Source organism: Atractosteus spatula, chromosome 1 (assembly GCF_055471065.1).
Source record: "Atractosteus spatula isolate fAtrSpa1 chromosome 1, fAtrSpa1.hap1, whole genome shotgun sequence".
Taxonomy (NCBI): domain Eukaryota; kingdom Metazoa; phylum Chordata; class Actinopteri; order Semionotiformes; family Lepisosteidae; genus Atractosteus; species Atractosteus spatula.
In genome coordinates this window covers 7,157,432-7,177,292 of record NC_142706.1, presented here as the reverse complement: position 1 = coordinate 7,177,292, position 19,861 = coordinate 7,157,432, and the positions used below count along the sequence as shown (strand labels likewise).

The window sequence follows — 19,861 nt, the reverse complement described above, 5'->3', positions numbered from 1 at the left end:
ATCACAATGACTTGGAAAATGTAGGTAAAAAAGCTAAAACCAACTTAGACAAAATGTAAAACTGTGCAACAGTAAACAAATTACAGCCTTTTGAAAGGTACAGGTACTATTTTGTCATTTCAAACTGTCATTTTCACAGGACATGTACAGTATGCTATTAAAAATTAACTTGATGTCCCTTTTCTAATTTGAAATGCCAATAACAGTACGATAGGAACACACTGAACTTTATTTCTGCCCTAAAATTTAGAAAAAGTGAATAGAAGAAAAGGCAGAAAAACAAAATGGAAAATTAAATTAAACAATATATTTTCCACCTAAGAAGTGTTGTTGGGGCTCCTGAGTGTTACAACACATTTTTATGCTATGCATAAAAACACACAGATGTTAGAAATACAGTTAGATGAGTTTACAGTTACAGTCTACAATACAGTTTGCGTGGTTGCTACTAGGTTATTGATCTGAGGATCTTATTATTTCTTGAAGGAAACCAATTTATCGGCATTAATGACATGACTGGGTAACTTTTTTCAGACTCCCAAAACCCTAAGTGTGAATAATTGCCTGTTCTCAGTCTTAAATAAAATGTTCCTTAATTTTCTCTCGCGTACACTGGTTAGTATTTCACTGTTGATCTTGATGCAGTTCACATTTACAGTAGTTGCCTGTATCAATATCTTTGAAGATTCTGAACCCTTGAATCAAATCCTCTCAAAACCTCCACTGTTCAAGACTAAAGAGATTCTATTCCCTTATTAAAGGGTGTAATTCCTCTAATGACAGGAATCAACATTTGATTTCTATACAGAATTATACTTTTTCAGCTCAAAAACAACAATACACAAACAAAAAATAGACTTAGAAAAATAATGCACAGTCACCCGAGTGTCCCATTCAGTCATCACAAACATGGAAAGAGCTGACAAGCTTTATTACCGATTTTAAATAGAAAGGGTTTTTATAATTATTTTCCCTTATTATATAGAAAACTGCACGCAAATCTTGTGAAGGTAATACAAGCATTAATGTCTAATTTACTGGGATGTAATACTGTCAGACAGAAAAGAGATAACAATTTAAATCCTTACAGTGAGATTCTATGGTATTCTCTTGCCTCTTCCCTCTACCCTGTTCATTGTTTGTTCGTTGTTCGAATGTCTGGTCTGTCCCACCTCAGATGGAAAAGTAGCTTCTTAAAATTGCATTCAGACATATTTTTCTATGAAACTAAAAACTCATTACTTCTGGATATACCTAACCCCAGAGTCCTGTGACTTACTCTGACGTAGCACTGTGCAACATCTTAACTGCCTAATTAACACAGTGCTTAATGTTTTCTGTGATTTTATTTTTGTTTAATGCGACTGTTATATTTGCACTGTGCTTCTTGACTGGATAGCTGTTCTAAGTTGCTTTAGATGACAGCATTTGCAAAATGACAAAACACAATTTCATATGTGTACGATTTACAGTAGGTAATTTTGTACCATGCTATGTTGAAAAGCATACAGAATAAAACAAATATAGTATGTTAATTTACCATTCTATTATAGGTACTTATAAAATACGTGTATTCAATTTTTGAAGAAGCCTTAAACAGGGCAGTTACGGAGTGCAGTGTCTAATCAATACTGTCAAAATATTGCGGTGTTCCATTTTGCTATCAGTAATCTGATACACACAATAAGTGATGCAGTGTAGTCATGTAGTTTTAATCTCATGGAATTGCTATAATCTTTCTTTGAGTGATTTCTGAGGCACAGTCAGCAAAATCCCTCACTGTAACAGCATCCTATCACCAGGTGGCAGTAGAATCCAAGTTAAATCCTTTATTTTTCAAAATAAATAACACAATGCTTTATACGTATGCAGTTTATGGACACAGATTTTATGCCGTTGATAATATGAAAATAACTTTGATGAAAAATTATTTTCTTTTTGCTGATGTATTGTTATATACTCATTTGAAATAGAGTAAAACTGTAGAATATCTGCAAAATTATAATATAACAGGACTACCGATCCCTGGTAGTAAATATCTGTTACACCACAATTCTCTCCATATTTGCTCATTATCTAATTAATTATCTAATGATTATCTAATTAGTCTTGTATTATCTAGAGTCATTTTATATGTTTGATCTTCGGAAATCTGCCTCATTTTGATACTCAATAAAAAGACCAAGTACCTTAAAAATAAGGTGTTCTGTATATAAATAATGTGTTGATTTATTAGCAGAGTTTTGAAACAGAGTTTAGAAAAAGTTCAGGGGAAAACAACAGTAACTGCCTCCTACTTGATTTTGAAATTAATTTAATCTGCATTCACCTGTGATGGTGTCAGTGTAATGCATCTATTACAGAGGTGAAAAATAAAACTTATCAATGTGGGTAAAGTTTGATCTCACCTCATCTTTACCTTTCTGCTACCGCCTTTATATACTGTACATTGCTTGTGAATGTTTCTCTCTGGGGGCTTTGAGCTAGCTTTCCTAGATTACATGAAGAAGATGCAGAGGGACGACTAACCAAGACACACATTTCTTGTGAGAAAGGCACTGAACCTTTCCTTTCCAGTTTCAGAGGGAAATTTAAAACATAAGTCAAATTGTTTTCCAGGTTGAACTCTTTGACTTTAGCCTCCTTCACCTGCAAAGTCAGTTTTGTTTTTTATGTATTTATGTGGGTGATAAACTTGGCAATATTTTTGTTGATTCCAGTTACTAACCCGAAAAGTCCCTTGACTGGGTGTGTTTTTGCTCCTCTCGTTTTTTTTTATTTTTGTTGTGCTTACTATTCAATGGATTTGGAAACATTCATGGGACTTAATGCACTCTACACTTTGTGGTGCGTTACGTGTGATATACTGTATAGCCATTATATTATACGTGTTTGAGTTAATAAGGTGCATTGTTTAGTACTTCAACTTATCTTTGAGATGGTATGCTCTTGTTTTTTTGTATTTGTTCTTTCAGTTCATAGCAGTCCCATTTGGTAGATTGTGATACACTCAGTTATGGAATATCTACTGTATTACTTTAGTCCCATACTTGGTGTTATAGTTGTTCATGTCCCTGGTTGTACTAGAGTGTCTTTCAGTTTTAATCTTTGTCCTCCAGATTATGAGGACTTCTCCCTGTGATCTTAACTGGCCTCCATTTCACACTCTGGGACATCCTGTCAAGCTCCTCTCCAACCGCTAGAGGGCGTTCCACCTCTCTCCTTGTCCTAGTTCCCTGTGATTATTCATGTCTTTCCGGTGTTTCCTGCTTTGTTGCCTGTTTACTTCCTGTGTCTCCTCTGCACCTCGCTCAGCATTGAGGGTACAGATGTCGTGAGACCCGCCTTGTTTCCAGGTCGCCCCACATCTGTGGCCTGAGGGCAGTGGTTTCTCCCCCAACATCTCAACAGCTCAGCCCTTGGTCTGGACCTGAGCTGTCAATTTTAATAACGTGAAAAATTGGCAAGCTGCTGGGGCCTCTAAGATTCATGGTGATGGGCTTTCCTTCAGGAAAATTGGAAAGAAATGCACACAAGGCATTAGAAGTTCTGAAATGAGCTATTACAACCATCAATTCTCTAATCTCTTAATGAAACGTAAGTCTCTCTGGAACTCTTTCTGATGTGCAAACCATTGCCCTCTCATCTACCAGCTTCAATTATTTATTTAACTAATGTTCAATTAGTGTAATGAACATTTTATTAATGCTAGTTGCGGATTTGATAGGTTGCTTGATAGAACTAATTAACAATTAATGTAGTTCTGTTGGAGTGCATAATTTGGTTTTATGACACAGCCAGTCTTTGTATAAATAGAGCATATCTGCTGCTTGTGATGCTATTGAACTATATACTATATTCATAAAACTTGCTGCTCATCTAATATCTGCTTTTGTGATCCACTTTCCATCTCACTTTAAAAACATCTGCAAATTCAGTAGAATGGTTAATAAAGAGCCCTTATTCTGCATTTTTTCAAAAGGTGTGATAAATCAGACCCTACTGTTATGGACTTATATCATTTTTGCCTTTCTAAGATCATGGAAAAAGGCAAATTGTGCCTTTGTAAAATATATATATATAGATTAACAAGCTCTCTCTTAGACAGCCACTATATTTTATCTGATTTTCAGTCTGGTTTTCATTCTGGGTATGGAAATATTACAGCAGCCTTGAAAGCTCTCAATGATTTAAGGGCTCTTGATAAAAATCACACTTGTGCAGTTAAGGCTGAGGTTCTCAGTCCTGGTCCCAAGGGACCACGCTGTCTGCTGGTTTTTGTTCCAGTTGGACCCTTACTGGTACTAATTGATGCCTGTAATCGATCTGCTTACTTATTTATAAGTTTTACTGCACTCCATTATCGGTTACAAAAATATTCTTGCTAAGTGTTACTTCCAACAACTTTAGCAGACAGAACTTATTCCTCAGTCCCTCCAGTCTCTCCTCAAATTGCCAATTAAGAGCTTGTACCTTTCTTTCTGATGAAAAGGCTTAATAGATGATCAATTTATTATGAACAGGCCTAGGTAGGCATGACCATGTAACAGATACAGTGCATGTTAGGTTTTCCCTCTTCTAAACTCCAAATCGTTACACTTCAGCTAACCAACTGAATGAGGGTAGTTCTGAAACTAAGAAACTGACACAGGGTTGATATCTTTTACAAAACCCTTTAGATCTGAAGAAAGAAAGAAGATCTGGAAGAGAATTTTAAAACCAGCAAATTTAAATCAATTGGCCTGCAATTAAGAGCTTGGCCTTAGCAGAACCAAGAAGATACAGTGAACTGCCGGAACAAAATCTAAAACTTTTGAATCCAAGGATTATTCAATCCTTCTGAAAAAACTGTGTAATTTTGTGCTTGATATGAACTCCCTTGTATGGTTCCAGTATTATATACAGTACAAAACCATTTATAATGTGTAAAATCTGACTGATCTGTTGTACAACCACTACCATTTACTAAAGGAGTTCCTAATGGTTTTATCCTGGACTCTGTTATTTTTTCCATTTACTTACAGTATATATAATGTTTTTCAGTCAATGAAAACTGTCATATCCACATTTATGCTAGTGACACCATCTTATGCTCAACCAGACTCACTTCCTTCATCTTCTATAGAACCTGTTTCTCAGTTTCAATTCTGGGTAAACTCTCATAAAATTACATTTGTGCTGCTCAATAAATTACAATTTGAACGGCCCTCTAAATAACATTCAAAAATGTTTACTTTAATCAAAGCAAAAATTGGGACAACTCAGGGTTTATAAATAACTAGGCATCTGTGCTTTAATATTCAAAACTCACACTGATTGATAACAAGCTAATGTTGAGTCTAGACATGGTTTCCTTTTTTCACAAGTGCTGTTTTACATGTTCCTTTAGCATAAAGTAGTATGGATGTCTATATTGCTCATTAGAGACTACAGTGATATGGTTTTGAGAATGGCCACTTAAGGGACTCTTAGGAAACTTGATATCTTATATCATTCTCTCATAAGATTTAACACTATCACACTCACCACTGTGAACTTAATTCTTTTTTTCTGCGTACTGGATAGATATTTCACTGGTTTAAATTAATTTACAGATTGTTACCAGAGAAACGAAGCCCCTATTCTTTCTTGATAATATATCACAATTATCTGTATCATTCTAAAATGTAAGAAGCAGTAAATCTTTGAATTTATCGGACTGAACCTCCCAGAAGCAACTACTGACTTAGCGTGCAAGTCGTTTTAACTTGTCCCTGCCAAGAATAAGCAGCGTGAGCTGAATCGTCCCATCTTTGAGTATTTTCTGTCATGCGCTTAAAACTATTCTGTCTGTTGAACTGTGGAAAACTCATCACTTTCACTTGTTAACACCTGTAATGCAATCCACTCTTAATATGTATTTTCTTTCATTTCTGTGTTTCTCTTCTGTGTTACACTGGAGTTAGGCTCTTGGACAAGTCAAGAGAATGTATGGAAACTGACTTATCTTCTTAAATAGTTAATCATCATCATCATCACCATGACACTTCTGTCGTGCTTTTCTGGACACTCCACTCCAAGCGCTACACAGGTAAAGAAGACTTCCCACCAGCAAAGTGTAGCCCCCACCTGGAAGATGTTACAGCAGCCAAAGCACGCCAGTAGGCTCACCACACACCAGCTATCAGTGGGGAGGAGAGCACAGAGATTAAGCCAGTTCACAGATGGAGATTATTAGGAGGCCATGAATGGTAAAGGCCAGGGGGAATAGATAACAATTGTGTTTGACAGTGAACAAAACAGGGATGCTTGGGGGCAAACATTCCAAATCCCTCTGTAGTGGAGGAAGGGGGATGCTCAATCTATAGCTGTGGTGGTAAAGCATGCAAAGGGGTCTAGAAAGATTCTCAGGAGCAGAGAGATATCAAATTGAAACCACATACAGACAATACAGTACACCCACAAGTCACAGAGCTGCGCATCACAAAAAACAGGCAACGCATTTCAAATCACGGGGACATTTTCAAGCAGCTTCTTTTTAGCTTTGTAAAAAATAAATAAAAACGTTCTTGTTTATGAGAAGCCGAGATGATTGCACAAAAGTTGTAAATGTCTCTGGAGCACCACATCAAAGTATGTAAAGTACTTTAAATTTGTGCTTTATAAAGTTGTTTGTTTTGGCAAATTAATCATTGAATGAGACCACTGTTCTAATTTAATACAGGATGATCAGTTTCTTTATGTTGCCCTGATTCTTCCTTCAAAATAATCAATTATGTCAGGCAAGTAAAACAAGGACATTAAGTATGTTTTCCTTGTGAAAGCACATTCTTAATTTCTTGATGAGAGCTATAATTGGCGACACAAATAAAAAATTAACATTAAATTTGTATGTAACTACTTCTGTGAGAGTGACATTGCACACTTCACTGAATCAGATAGCAGAAGGATGTTTGTTGTTGTCTATGTAATGTTATTGGAATAACTTTATCCCATTTAGCAACTTGCTGCCTCTGTTCAGAGATGTAGTACTAAGGCAGATGACACTGGCCGGAGCCCCAGAAGAGTGATAAACAAAGTGTAGGAAAAACAGCTCTGTTCAGCTTTGTTTATGATACGGAGCTCTTTGTGAGACCTCTGTAGACACATAGAAATGCCTGGAATGCCTTTCTTCCACATCTGTCCCAACAATCAGCCATCAGAGATAAGAGGGGACAGGTGAGCCTCTTGAAGTGGGCAAGTTCTTTCAATTCACACCAATGGCAAATTCAGAAAAACACCCAGACGGAGGGAGAGAGGTGGGGGAAGAGTCAAAAGAGGTAAAAAAACAGGAAAAGCGATTAAAGGGGGGAAAGAAAAGAGTGCAATAATCAATAAGCTAAATATACAACTATAGTATCTCATACTGCATAATTGTTGGTTTAAAGCTTTGCTCTTGGACGTTTGAGTTAAAGTTACATTGAGTGCTTAGCTTAGTCCTGTGCTGCAAAGTAAAAATCTATTGTGCTACACATCCATATCTCCTATAAATCATTCCCTAACTCACAGATTATTGGCAATATTCCATAGCTTTCTGATGTTGTAGCTCTAACACCTGATCAGGTTCAGAAACAGTACTTTGACAAAATGCATGGATATTTAGACTGGACCACACAAAGAACTATGAGCATTCCTAATCACATTCCAGTGCCTCCGTGTGAATGCTGTATTCTGAAATCCCAAAGAACTAATGATGTAAGTACTGATGAGTGCTAAATCCACTGGTATCTCCATATTGGCTTCGAAATAATGCTGCTCTGTTGCAACACAGTAATAAATGTATCTGCAGAAACAATTTAGTGTTTGGATGTTTAATTCTGATTTTCTGACCATAGTAACACAAATATTTTTGAGGAATGACATATGGAAAATAATATTAGGCTGTCAAAGCTTTAGCTCAGTTACATTAAAAACGCTGTAGTATTCTGCAAGAAGATTCCATAGCTAGTCAAAAAAGAATTTAGTAATAAGGCATAATTTCATACAGTAAATCGTTTGCAATGGTTTGAAACTGCTACCCTTTCCACTTCTGCATTAAATCAGTGATGCACTACTCGACATGTGGCACAACCTGTACAAAACTAGGGTTCTGGAGCAACTAAAGATTAAACTATGTGGTCGTAACATGTTTTCACTTAAGAATGCATCAGAACTGCATGCACTGTGGTGAAGCGCATAGCAAGGCCATTGACTCAGACTTGCATACAAAAGGTCTGGTGATACAGTGCAAAACTCCTAAAACCGTCTTGATAAGAAGCTGTAATAGTACGCTTCCCAGTCCACTCTAATACACACTCTTCACACCCCTGTGAGACAGACAACAGGGGGGCTCATTCCCATCCAACCATATTGTGTCTGTGAGGATTATTAGGAAAGGAAGCAACAGCTGAACAGATAAAACATCATTGTTTTTCTAAAGTGGTTCCCTAACTCTGGGAAATTAAGTATGTGTATTTTTTTCAGTCTGGAAAATAAGGGATCATTAAAAAAAAACATAAGTGCACTTTGTAGGCACTTTGCTGTCAAAACCCAAATGTCAAAAGCCAGTAATGAAGTAACTCTGTGGGGAGTCTTAATCTGCTGTCACTGTTAAGATTGACTTCCAGTCTATACAAGGCATCTACAGAATGCAATTACCACCATGTCATGTTTGTGCCGTAGTGGTATTTGTCAGTTGTAAAACTGAAGATCTTGCTTTTGTTAAAGACAATTTATGATTTTTCCTGAACGAGCCACATGGGACGATATCACAGCGCTCTTTCACCGCTCGTAGTGTCATGCATCGCAGAGTTTTGCAGTGAAAGCATACTCTGTTTAATTTGACTACATGTCCCATATTTTGTGACTGGCGAAACAGTAGGCTGCCGAAGTGAGGCATCAGCTGAAGTAAACTGAAGACATTTATCCGTTTTCTCTCTCTACAAAGTGTTTCTAATTACAATGGCACTTCTGGTATCTGGACTGCAGTGTGGATGTCTGTGCAGCCCAATGCCAGACATATGGTATCAATCAGACTCGTGGTGCTGATGTTTTCTTTGGGAATGTTGACAGCCTGACAGGCATGGGGCTCTGGTGACATAGAACCTAAGTAAGTCAAGCATGAAAAAAAAAGGAGGAAGAAAAAAAAAATCGCTGTGACTGCCCCCTTTTTTTCTCAGTACTTTTTTTAAAATGGTTTTGAAAGAGAGGGAAAAGCATTTTCGGTCTCAGTCAGATGCACAGCCAGTGCCTGGGGGTGAAATGAAACTCCCTTTCATCTGAGAGAACAGGGCCAGCACGCACCTCATTAGAGAGCTAACCTAAAAAGTGAAAAGGTGGACTTTGAAAGGGAGAGGAAAAGGAACCGATTTTTTTTCTGTCCTGTGTAAATATATATAAGAAAAACTTGTTGCAATGTGGCGCCTTCTCGTTTTCTATTTTTATCTCCATGCAGCGGGCAGCTTGCCGGTGCTTCCTCATTTTTCCCTCTATAAACACCCACACCTGAATCTGAGCCACGTGCTCCCACTGGCTGAGCCCAGGCAGCAACAGGAGAGCTCGGAGAGCAAAGTGGAGCGTCTGGGCCAGTACTTCAAGCGCAACGTCAGGACGCTGCGGGAGAAGAGCCTCAGCCTGGACCTGGTGTTCCTGGTCGACGAGTCCTCCAGCGTGGGCAACAGCAACTTCCTCAGCGAGCTGAGGTTCGTCAAGAAGCTCCTCTCGGACTTCCCCGTGACACCCTCTGCCACGCGGGTGGCCATAGTGACCTTTTCCTCGAAGAGCAATGTGGTGACCCGGGTGGACTACATCTCCTCTCCTCAGCCCCACCAACACAAGTGCGCCCTCTTCAACCAGGAGATCCCTGCCATCAGATACCGGGGAGGTGGGACCTACACGAAAGGAGCCTTCCAGCAAGCCGCAGTAAGCTTTACTCTTGTTCTCTGCACCACGCACACAGGAAGGGCAGGGGGTCACAGAGATGGCATGTTCCCAGGCTAGCATGGTGTAGATCAGACATTGATGTGGCAAAATCTCTATGATTCGCATGGTGGTCGATTGGAAGTGGGTGTCACTGGAGGACACAAGTGGAGTCTTGCGTTTATGTTTCCGATACTAACACATGGCTTAACCTGTGCTTGCATGGGACAGAGTGTCCTTCTGTGCTGATGCACTTCGGCTGAAAGTATCAGAGAAGGGGTCTGAGAGCTAATGGCCCAGTCCACTGCAGGTACAGTATGTGAAAAATAACTTACACAAAACCAAACAGGTATAGAGGTGTTAAGAATAACCTCCCTTAAATATTGTTTATGGTTTATGCTCTGGAAAGGAATGTAACCCTTGTGACTGCAGCACAATAGAATTCAGTGAAATCTGAACTCGAAACAATATTATTGACTAAATGACTGCTTTAAGCAAGCAATTAAAGAGGACCATCCAGAACGAACTTTAGAACCTCAAATGGTATCAACGACATTGTCACTTTTATTATTCTTTAGAGATATGCATTAAAGAAATTCTGTTTACTAAAAATAACTCTGAGCTAACAATACATTAAAGCCCATTAGGAGGCCTAATTATTTCAGGGAGAGTTGCAGAGGAATTCGTCTGTGTGTTTGTCTTGATTGTAATGGTGATAATGACCTTGTAAAAGGCTTCCCGGTGGAGGACGTTATACAGTTTTAAACTGCTCTGAATAAGGTCAAAGAGCTGAGCACATATTGTGCTTGAAAATTGCTAAAACTATTTGAATTGGCAACTTTTTTTTCTCAGAAATGAATCAGAAGTCAGGCGAAAACTAAACTCACAAAACCACATCAACAGCAAGACCGTGTTTGACAGCACACTAATAAAAACATAATGGTCTGCATATACCTGCTTCTTTGTCCAAAATATTCTGTAACAGATTATTTCTGTATAAAAATGAAGTTGAAGCTTTGTGAACTTTTATGGATACGGAAAACAGTAGTGCCCTGACTATATATGTACATTTATGTGTAAGACCCATCATGAGTTACACATCAATTAACTGTGAATAGACAATAACCCAATAATATAAACAAATTCAGTACCGTCTCTATACCTTGTACAATCAATAGAATAAATTCAAATACCAACAGCAATGCATCCTGAGCTTGAACCCATAAGTTTACCATCTTACATTAGATCTTACTATTATGATTAGAATTTGTTATTTGTAAAAGTCAGTCGAAGTATTTTGGAACTGAGGAACAACAGAAGACTGTCAGTAAATGTGGACCCCTACACAGAATCTTTAAAAATGTGAAACACAGAAAAGTGACAAATTAGTTCTGACTTTTATCACGCTCCACCTGATTCAATCAAAATATCTGGCTCAGACATTCAAAAGAATGCCAGTAGTTGTGGTTCAGCGATTTACATGTGTTCTGTTCAACATTAAGCATGTTTGCCAAATAGATTTTTTAAAATATCAATTTACCATTTTTTTAAATGTCATGAAGAGTCATCAGTAAGCATCCCAAAATGCTTCTTCTGTACCACAAAGCACTTCTACAACTGATGTTACAAGAAGCCACGTTAGAAAAAACAAAGAATACGTTCCCACTCATAAATGCTCAAGGAGGCCTGTTAATGAATGTATTTGAAACGGGAAAAATAAGAAAATTAAGAAGGAAGAGTATGATAAGATCCATGATAAAAATTTTGGTTTTACTGTATAAAGGAAACAATGTCTATAGTGTGTACACGTGAGAATGATCTTGGTCCTAGATGGATGGTCAAGGTTAAGGTTGTGAAGGTTCTTATTTAGCCCATCAGTGTCAGACATTCTTCTATTCCTCAGAATGATCTGACAGCTCTTTGGACTCGGATACCTCTTTGTAACATGTTGACATTTGATCTGTTCCTAATTGTCCAGTACCATTTTTTTTATCTCAATTAGACATTGTTCAAATTGCCTCTTTGAACATAAAACTGTGATGCCTAATCATAGGACATTAAGAATATACTACACATACAGGAGGAAAAGATCAGCGCAATAAGTTGTTTACCTGGACAAGAGCCTAGATTAGAGCTGTGATGAATTGGACAGGTGTTACCTTAATTTCCTTCAGCTGGTGAAGAATGACCCCTTTAGTGACATACTTCACATTTTCTTCTAATCCCCCATATAGATAACAGCTGTTTTCTGTAAAACCTTCTTCCAAAAAAAAAATCAACAGTAGGTGACTGTTTGTCTTCTGTCTATGCTTGCATGACAGCAGTGGTTCTACAGAGTAGGGGAAATACAAAGAGACTTGCTTCCAAAAGTGAATAATACTGTTCTTCTAAACACAGAAAAATCATTTTTACCTTCCAAAAGTAAAGAAGTTCAGAACCACAACATTCTTCCATCTCAGAAATATCTCCAGACTGCGTTCCGCTTTAAGAGATGGAGAGATGCTTTGCAAAAGCACCAGCTGTTTTTTAATAATCTTTTAATAGAGTCTGAAACATGTTTTAGATTCCTTGCCTTATGCTGTAGACAAATCTGTTTGAAACTTTCTGTGGGATTAGAAAGAGAGAACCGTGATCCGTTCTGAAATGTTCCACCTTTTTAAGAATTTAATGGGATTCACCTTTGTACCAGCTTTACCGAGTGATTACGAACAGTGATGGAATCTGTTTGAACATACTGTACTCACACTTTGTAAGCCGTAATAAAAGAAACCTTACACACCTCACAAAATAAAATCAGAATGGAAACCTAGATAAGTACAAACAAGGCAATGGATGGAAAACAAACGGGGACAGGGTAGAACAATCTGACTTTTAAATTTGGTTAGACGTCTCATTCCTTCTGTTTAATTTCAGTCCTGTTTTCCAGCACTCTGCCCTACCATCCTAGACATAATAAAGGAATCCTTGAGCACTGGAGTAGAACCAACGGCCTTTAAAATGGCTTCTGATAGGCTTGTGCTTAAAAAAAACAAACGTGGCTCAGGACAACTTAAACGATTTTCGTCCTATAGCTTACTTGTATTTTTTTTAAAAAGCTGTTGCAATACAATTTAGCAATTAGCTCATTTCAAATGACCTCTTTGAACCCTTTTAATCTGTTTTTACACAATTACACAGCACAGAAATTACACTTGTTAAAGTTATTTAAGATCTCATTATGGTATCTGATTCCATTTCTCTATGTATTCTAATTCTCCCAAACCCAAGTGCTGCTTCTGATACTGTTTACCATGACATTTAAACCTCCCCTCTTGAGATTGTATTTTGAGTTTCTGATATTGCTCTTAAATGGCTCTACTCTTACCTTACTGATCACCAACACTTTGGTTTCTCTTGGGGGTTTCAGTTCGGAAGTTGGGTTTGTTAAGTCTGGTGTTCCCCAAGGCTCAGTACTGGGTCCCCTGCTATTCAGCATTTACGTGTTCACAGTTGTCATTCTGATTTCTGTGTCAATGATACTCAAATCTGCTGTCCATACAAATACTGTCACTGAAGTAGCTGTCTCTGCACTCCGATGTAAAAACCTAGATGACTCGAATTTCCTTCACTTAAACTGCGACAAGACTGAGGTCCTGCTGCTTGGTACTTCCTACTCCATACGTAAACCCAATGCAGTAACCTTATCTGTGCTTGAATTTCAATCAACAATGGAGAATTAATGGATAATATTTTATCGTGGCTTGAATTTTGACACTCATGAGCAAAATATTGTAGAAACAACATTCTTCCATCTCAGAAATATCACCAGACTGCATTCTACTGTATGTTGTCTTTGTCTGTTGCAGAAAAGGCTGGTATTTGTTTTTTCTAGAATTGATTGCTGCAGCGCTGTTCTTGCTGGGATATCTAAATCCACACTGAACAAACTGCAATATGTTCAGAATTTGGCAGCCAGAATCCTGACCAGGTCACGTGAAGGTGATCACATTACTCCTGTGCAGGAATCTTGGCGCTGGCTTCCTATCAGGTTTTGAGTGTAATTCAAAATCCTCATGCTCACCCATAATGCTCTATATGCCTTGGCATCTCTGTACCAATCTGAGTCATTGTCTGTCTATTCCCCACCTTGCAACTTTCATTCATCTGACTCTGGTCTTCAAGATGTTCCCCAAGACCATCTACATTCTATGGATGACAGGGCTTTCTCCTGCTGCTCCCCAAATTCTGTGGAATATTCTATTGGAATTCTATTTCCAAGGATATCAGAGAGCCACCTTTCCTGAATGTATTTAAAGACTCAAGCCTTTTCCGAAAGGCTTTTACTTAATTAGTGTCTGTGTCTGCTCCATTTTTTAATGACCAAGTGTCTTCTGCTGCACTTCTAATCGCTTGTCAACCTTATATGAGCTTGTTTTGGAATTTGCTGTCCATATAACTATTTTCTTCTGTTTTACCTATTTTGTTTTTTATAGCCACTGTAAAGAGTTTTAAGATGCTACTTTTAAAATTGCTATATAAATTAAAGTTTATTTTTATTAACTAAATGTGAATAAAAAGTAAATCATTTACATGCTATCAAGCATAAGTACAGATGGAGAATTAAGTTTGATATTTTTGTACATTTTTGTACAGATTTGTCATATTCATTTTGGGATACTTGAATTGTTAATAGGGTTGTGTATTAAGAATAACCTAAAAATCCTTTATATCACTTATAGAAAACATTGTTTTGAGGTAAATTCTACATTGTTTTACAGATTAGCACTGACATTATCAAAACTTAAGATGAGGTCCACACAGATGGGTTCTCTTTAGTGTCTCTAGGGTTTGGCACTAGTGATATCTAACCTGACTGCACAAAAAATGTTTTACAATCACTGTTCTACTTTGTAGGTTTTTAGTTCCCAAAAAAAGGACAAGAATAACACACAGCTCTTTAGGTGATGCATATTGTAGTAGTGTCAAATGCATTATCCAAAGGCTGATAATGGGAGTAATTCTCAGCAATACAGTCTAATGATTTTGTGGTTTCAGCTAGTTTGTAAACAAATCTTTTCAAATAGTTTTCTCTACAAGACAATGTGAATCAAGGTAGAATTGGAGACTTCCTCAGTGTTTTCTGACACAGGCAGTCAAAATATTAATGAGCCCTGTAGACACGATAGAGCCTTTTGACACTGTACTACCGTAGCTGAACAGTGTATCAAGAAGCATGTGTTTCTAGTCTGGTGGCAACAGCTTTCACAGACTTCAGTACACAGATGTTTGAGTCTTCTCTCATAATAGAGGACCGGACGGATTTCCTTTTAAAGACTTTCCCAATAATCTACAAATTACTAAAATCAAACACTAAAACCCAATAACATTTCCGACATGAAACATTGTAGAAAGAACAATATTCCTTTTACAATATTTTGGTTAGTTTACTTTAACCACAGTGGAGAAGATCAAAATGATAAGTTCAGAACACCAGGAACAAGCTGAACTGTTATTGGATTCAGAAGCAGTCTCTATGTTTCAGAGTTACAATAACTACACGTAATATGAGACTGGAAAATTCTTGCCTTGACTGACATAATTAAATTGCTAACGTTTAGTCTTTTCTGTTATCCTGAAGCTGTGCTTGGACATGTATGCTGGCTTGTTCTACAGATAGAACGGAGCAAGGCTAGTTGTCAAAAATGTAGAATCAAAATCTGAAGCTGTTTATACTGACAGATACAATGTAATTGTAGATTGTGTAGTAAACTTGAGAAAATGACTTTGGTTACATTCCCCCAGATTTGTTCAGAAGGATGCTTGAGTTAATTAGTTTGAATATAGAAAGGCTTTAAACATGAATGCTTTCATCTGCTACAGTGTAATGAAAGAATTAAAGAAGTGTATAAAATTGAAAGTAACTAGAGAGGGCCTTGGTAAAAAATGGTCAAGTTTGAAGTAACCCAATGTGGTTAGTCAGATGAATTTGAATGACTTCAGGACAACAGTACCTGCTATGAAAATTAACCACCTGTAGCTTGAGTCCCCTGGGAGTCTTCTAAAATCTGATTAAAATTAATCTCAGTCCCAAGGAAAGAGAGAGCAGAGCTGCTTCAGGTTATGAGAATCACCAATATTTAATGTTTGTTCTAAATAGCTTGAACATTTTCTTTTAATTTCTCCCTTTTTTGCATCAAAGACATACAGCATACAGCTGCATTTCAAAATGTGTAACTGAGAAATGGGTATTATATGCTCCTAGTTAAAACTGTGCACTTGCAAGCTCTCTGAAACTGAATCTTACATTTGACATGACAGCTGTTTTTCAGCAAGGCATTAACTTTTAGGATACATGATACTTTAATTTGAGTCAGTTGAGTAAGAAAAGGGAAATGTTACTTATTTTGTTCTTTCTTTTTCCACATGCGATTTGAGGGAGTATCACCCATGCTGCTGGCAACTGGCAGGAGTTTGAGGGAAAGGGATTATTAATCATTGGCACGCTTCACAAATTAGATTTGCCTTAAGGAAAAGTTTTATACTGCATATCTGGCTGATGTGTGGTAGCTGTTTATTCACGGTGCACTGATTAAGTTAAGACAACATAATATCAATCAAATGAATGTATACTGTAGCTGGTGCATATCTGCACTTTACGGTCACCTCAATGTTGTTTCATGAAAATAAAAGACACGCTGTATGATGTAATGTAAATTATATTTCTGAGCCTTGCTTTATCTAAAGGCACGCTAATTTGTGTTAGATAAATGCTAGCCAACACAATCATGTTACAAAAAAGAGATGCAGGTGTCTGGAACAAGCTGTCCAACCATGTTGTCAAAACCAGTATGAATACTTCGTGTAAGAAACAGTTGGATGGGATCCTAAGATGAATTAGCTGCTAGCAGCCAAATGAGGTAGAAGAGTTGAATGGCTTCCTCCTGTTGCAAACTTTCTTCTGTTCTTATGTAACCAGTAATTCACTGTCACTACCTAACTACACTTGGCTGGTACTCAACAAGCCACAAACAATAGGCCTTCTAATCCTTGAAGCTAGTGGTGTTACCGAGAACAATGAGACTATGCTGGACAGAAAGACATTCATACAGAGTTATCTTAAAATCCTAACTGAACATAACCAGCTAAACACACTAGGAGAAGGATTTTGTCATCTTACCAATGTAGCATCGTAGCTTGCTTTACCCCTGTGATTGAGCATTGGCCCAAATATAAAACTGCAATTATATTTGATCAAATCATACTAGCATTAACAGTCCCCTCGAGACTAAAACACAGAAATAACATTTCTCTTACCTCCATTTAGTCACTTAATGATAATAGACATATTTTTTTTCCTCAGGATATAAAAACAACTTTACATTACAGCGTTTTGGACTTATCAGCTTTTCTCTGTTAAGTTCTGATTTGGGGAAATGATTTGGAGGGATTTCTTTCCGCCTTTAAACAAAGAAATTTCAGAACCCCGTTCAAAAGGAAATGTTAGATTGTTATTTTAAAATTAGATACTGTACAACTTTGCTGCAAACATAATTGGAAGCATATTTTCATAAAATAACTTTTTTCCGTAAAGGACTATATATTTTGAAAACAATCCCTAGGGGTTCTATGCAAGACTAATGGTTTCCAAGGCTTAAAGCCCTAAACACAGATTTAAAAAGACTGTCGCTTTTAACTTTTGTATTATCGATGCTCAAAAAGAATGTTATCCAACACAGGTGCCATGTTGACCACAAATTCAATACAAACTTCTGTGTGCTGCTGACATATCAGCTCTGTAGAGTCCAGTGTTATCTTTCTGCTTTATCCACAAGCACACAGAAATGTTTCTTTGTACTTTTATGGTGTTCGGAAAAGTCTTGGGCATTGTCGAGTGGCTACTCCTACAGAATTCTGGAAAATGATTTCTGTTTTCAGCAGTTATGGAATGAAGTTAATTAAGAGATAAGGAGAGGAGAGGAAATATCTACTGCAGCTGCAAAAAGAAAAAAAGTGACTAGTAATAAGATTGTCCCAGAGTACACTTTACTACTTGTACCTTGTAACCTTTGTCATAGGTTGCCTTCATTTAGTCACATCTAGTTTTTGTTTAAAGACTTATTACAGGATGTAAGCAGCACCTTGCTTGTTCGTCTAAATAAAAATAAAAACAAGTTCCAGACTTATTTCACATTGTGTACTGAACTCTTCACAAATATGCACATAATATATATGAAAACTGTCTGCCTCTAAGTACTCATGCTTGGCACTGTGCTCAGAAAAAGAATCCAGATATAAATTTAACAAAAGGTAAACTACCTGACAAACCTCTTCCTCCAGATAAAATCAGAACGTATCCCAGAGTGTTGCCAGACATTTCAGGTTGTACCGATGACTGTGTGAGGGGATGTTTTCTCAGAATACATACAGCACATTTTGAATTGATCGATTTTGTTTTTGTTTGCTGGGCTATACATTTTATTCCTGTTAGACCTTATAAAAACTTCATATAAAAATTATGCAGCAAAAATACATTGTATTCATACTGCTTAAGATGCAGGGTTATATTAATTGTACATTTTCTTTCTTCTCCTGTTGCTGTAAAGGCTCCATTGTACATGAAGTATCGTCCTTCTCATCCACAAAGGCATAGAAATTTCTCCACTATCAATAAGTACCTAGTAATTCAGGAAGAATAGCCAGAATAGAGGAATGTTCTGGTGTTGATGTTCAGCATGAATACATTGGCAGTTGTATTCAAATAGTCATTATTTTAATCAGTAAAAAATCTAGCATGGCAAACTGGAAAGACATCACTTTACAAAGTGAATCCTCAAATGGAAAAATCCAAGTCATGATTGGATTAGTACAGAGAAACAGAAGAGTAAACCGCAGTTATGGCTTCACAATATGAAAAATATTAAAACCAGCTGCTCTTTACCTGCTGCATCTATGCAATGTATTTTCTAATTCAATCCACCTTTATGGAATTTAAATGTAACACAAAAAAGAGGTAAATAAAGATTCTCTATATCTTTTCTCTATAAAAGTCAAATCACTCTATGGAGGAGTCCTATAAGTACAGTTTCAGTTCAGTTCTGTATAATTTCATACAGCATAGCGCTTTCATTAGACGTGTAGCTGCAAGGCTTAGTTATTATTCAAAATATTATACTGTATTTGCAAAAAGAGAATAAAAAACATTAGTCTCTCTCTATTATCAAGTAGAGCTACCGTATCCGTTAGATACCTCAGACTGAGGGAAACCTAGAGTTCTTCTCCTGTCTAATTTTAATCATTTAATTTATTTGGTGATTAGAATTAATTTCATTTAAGAAAAAATAAGATATTTCATGCACAACAAAAATGCCTTGTTAAAACAAAGTTTTAAAACCTAGTGCAGACTGTCAGACAGTTCTTTTTATAAGTTTGTGTACTCTCTCTATTCTGGCAGGGACTGTACTTTGAAGTTTGGGGAAATAAAATACTAGAATGGTCAAATATTAATGCTTGCATTCCTGCTTTAACTGCTTTTATCATAAATACTTAAAAGGAAGAAAAGCAAAGAGGGAGAAAAAACAAAGACAATTGAACCAGGTTCAAACAGAAGATGGCAGCAGACCTGGACTGGAAACTGGAACTGATAGAAAACTGTCTGGTGTACAGAAACTGCACAAGAGATGCATTGCGGAGAAACATTAGACGATCAACAGCTTTTGAATGAGCTTTTGACTGACATGCAAAAGTTAGACAGTGGTAGAAAGTCTGTTAGAATTTAAATTTTCTACATTAATATTACCCCGTTCAATGTCAACCTATACTTAAACACACCTGAAGAAGGCTCCACGGCCGAAACGTTGTGTTTTCTTTCTTCTCTTTTCAGCTTGGTATAAACCTATTACTTGTTCCTTTGCAGCCTATGCATGCTGACGCAGCTACCCACCTGAACTATACTTAAACATGATTGTTG

At 37.1% G+C, this 19,861-nt stretch overlaps 1 protein-coding gene across 1 annotated transcript in view; it reads left to right on the top strand.

The window, feature by feature from the left end:
* Window positions 1-9,231: 9,231 nt before the first annotated feature.
* Window positions 9,232-19,861, top strand: part of svep1 (sushi, von Willebrand factor type A, EGF and pentraxin domain containing 1) — a 93,942-nt gene continuing 83,312 nt past the window's right edge. Inside the window, exon 1 of the mRNA XM_088924178.1 lies at window positions 9,232-9,918. Within this exon, the coding sequence (XP_088780304.1) occupies window positions 9,412-9,918 (507 nt within the window). The 5' untranslated portion in view covers window positions 9,232-9,411. The remainder of the gene's footprint in view (window positions 9,919-19,861) is intronic.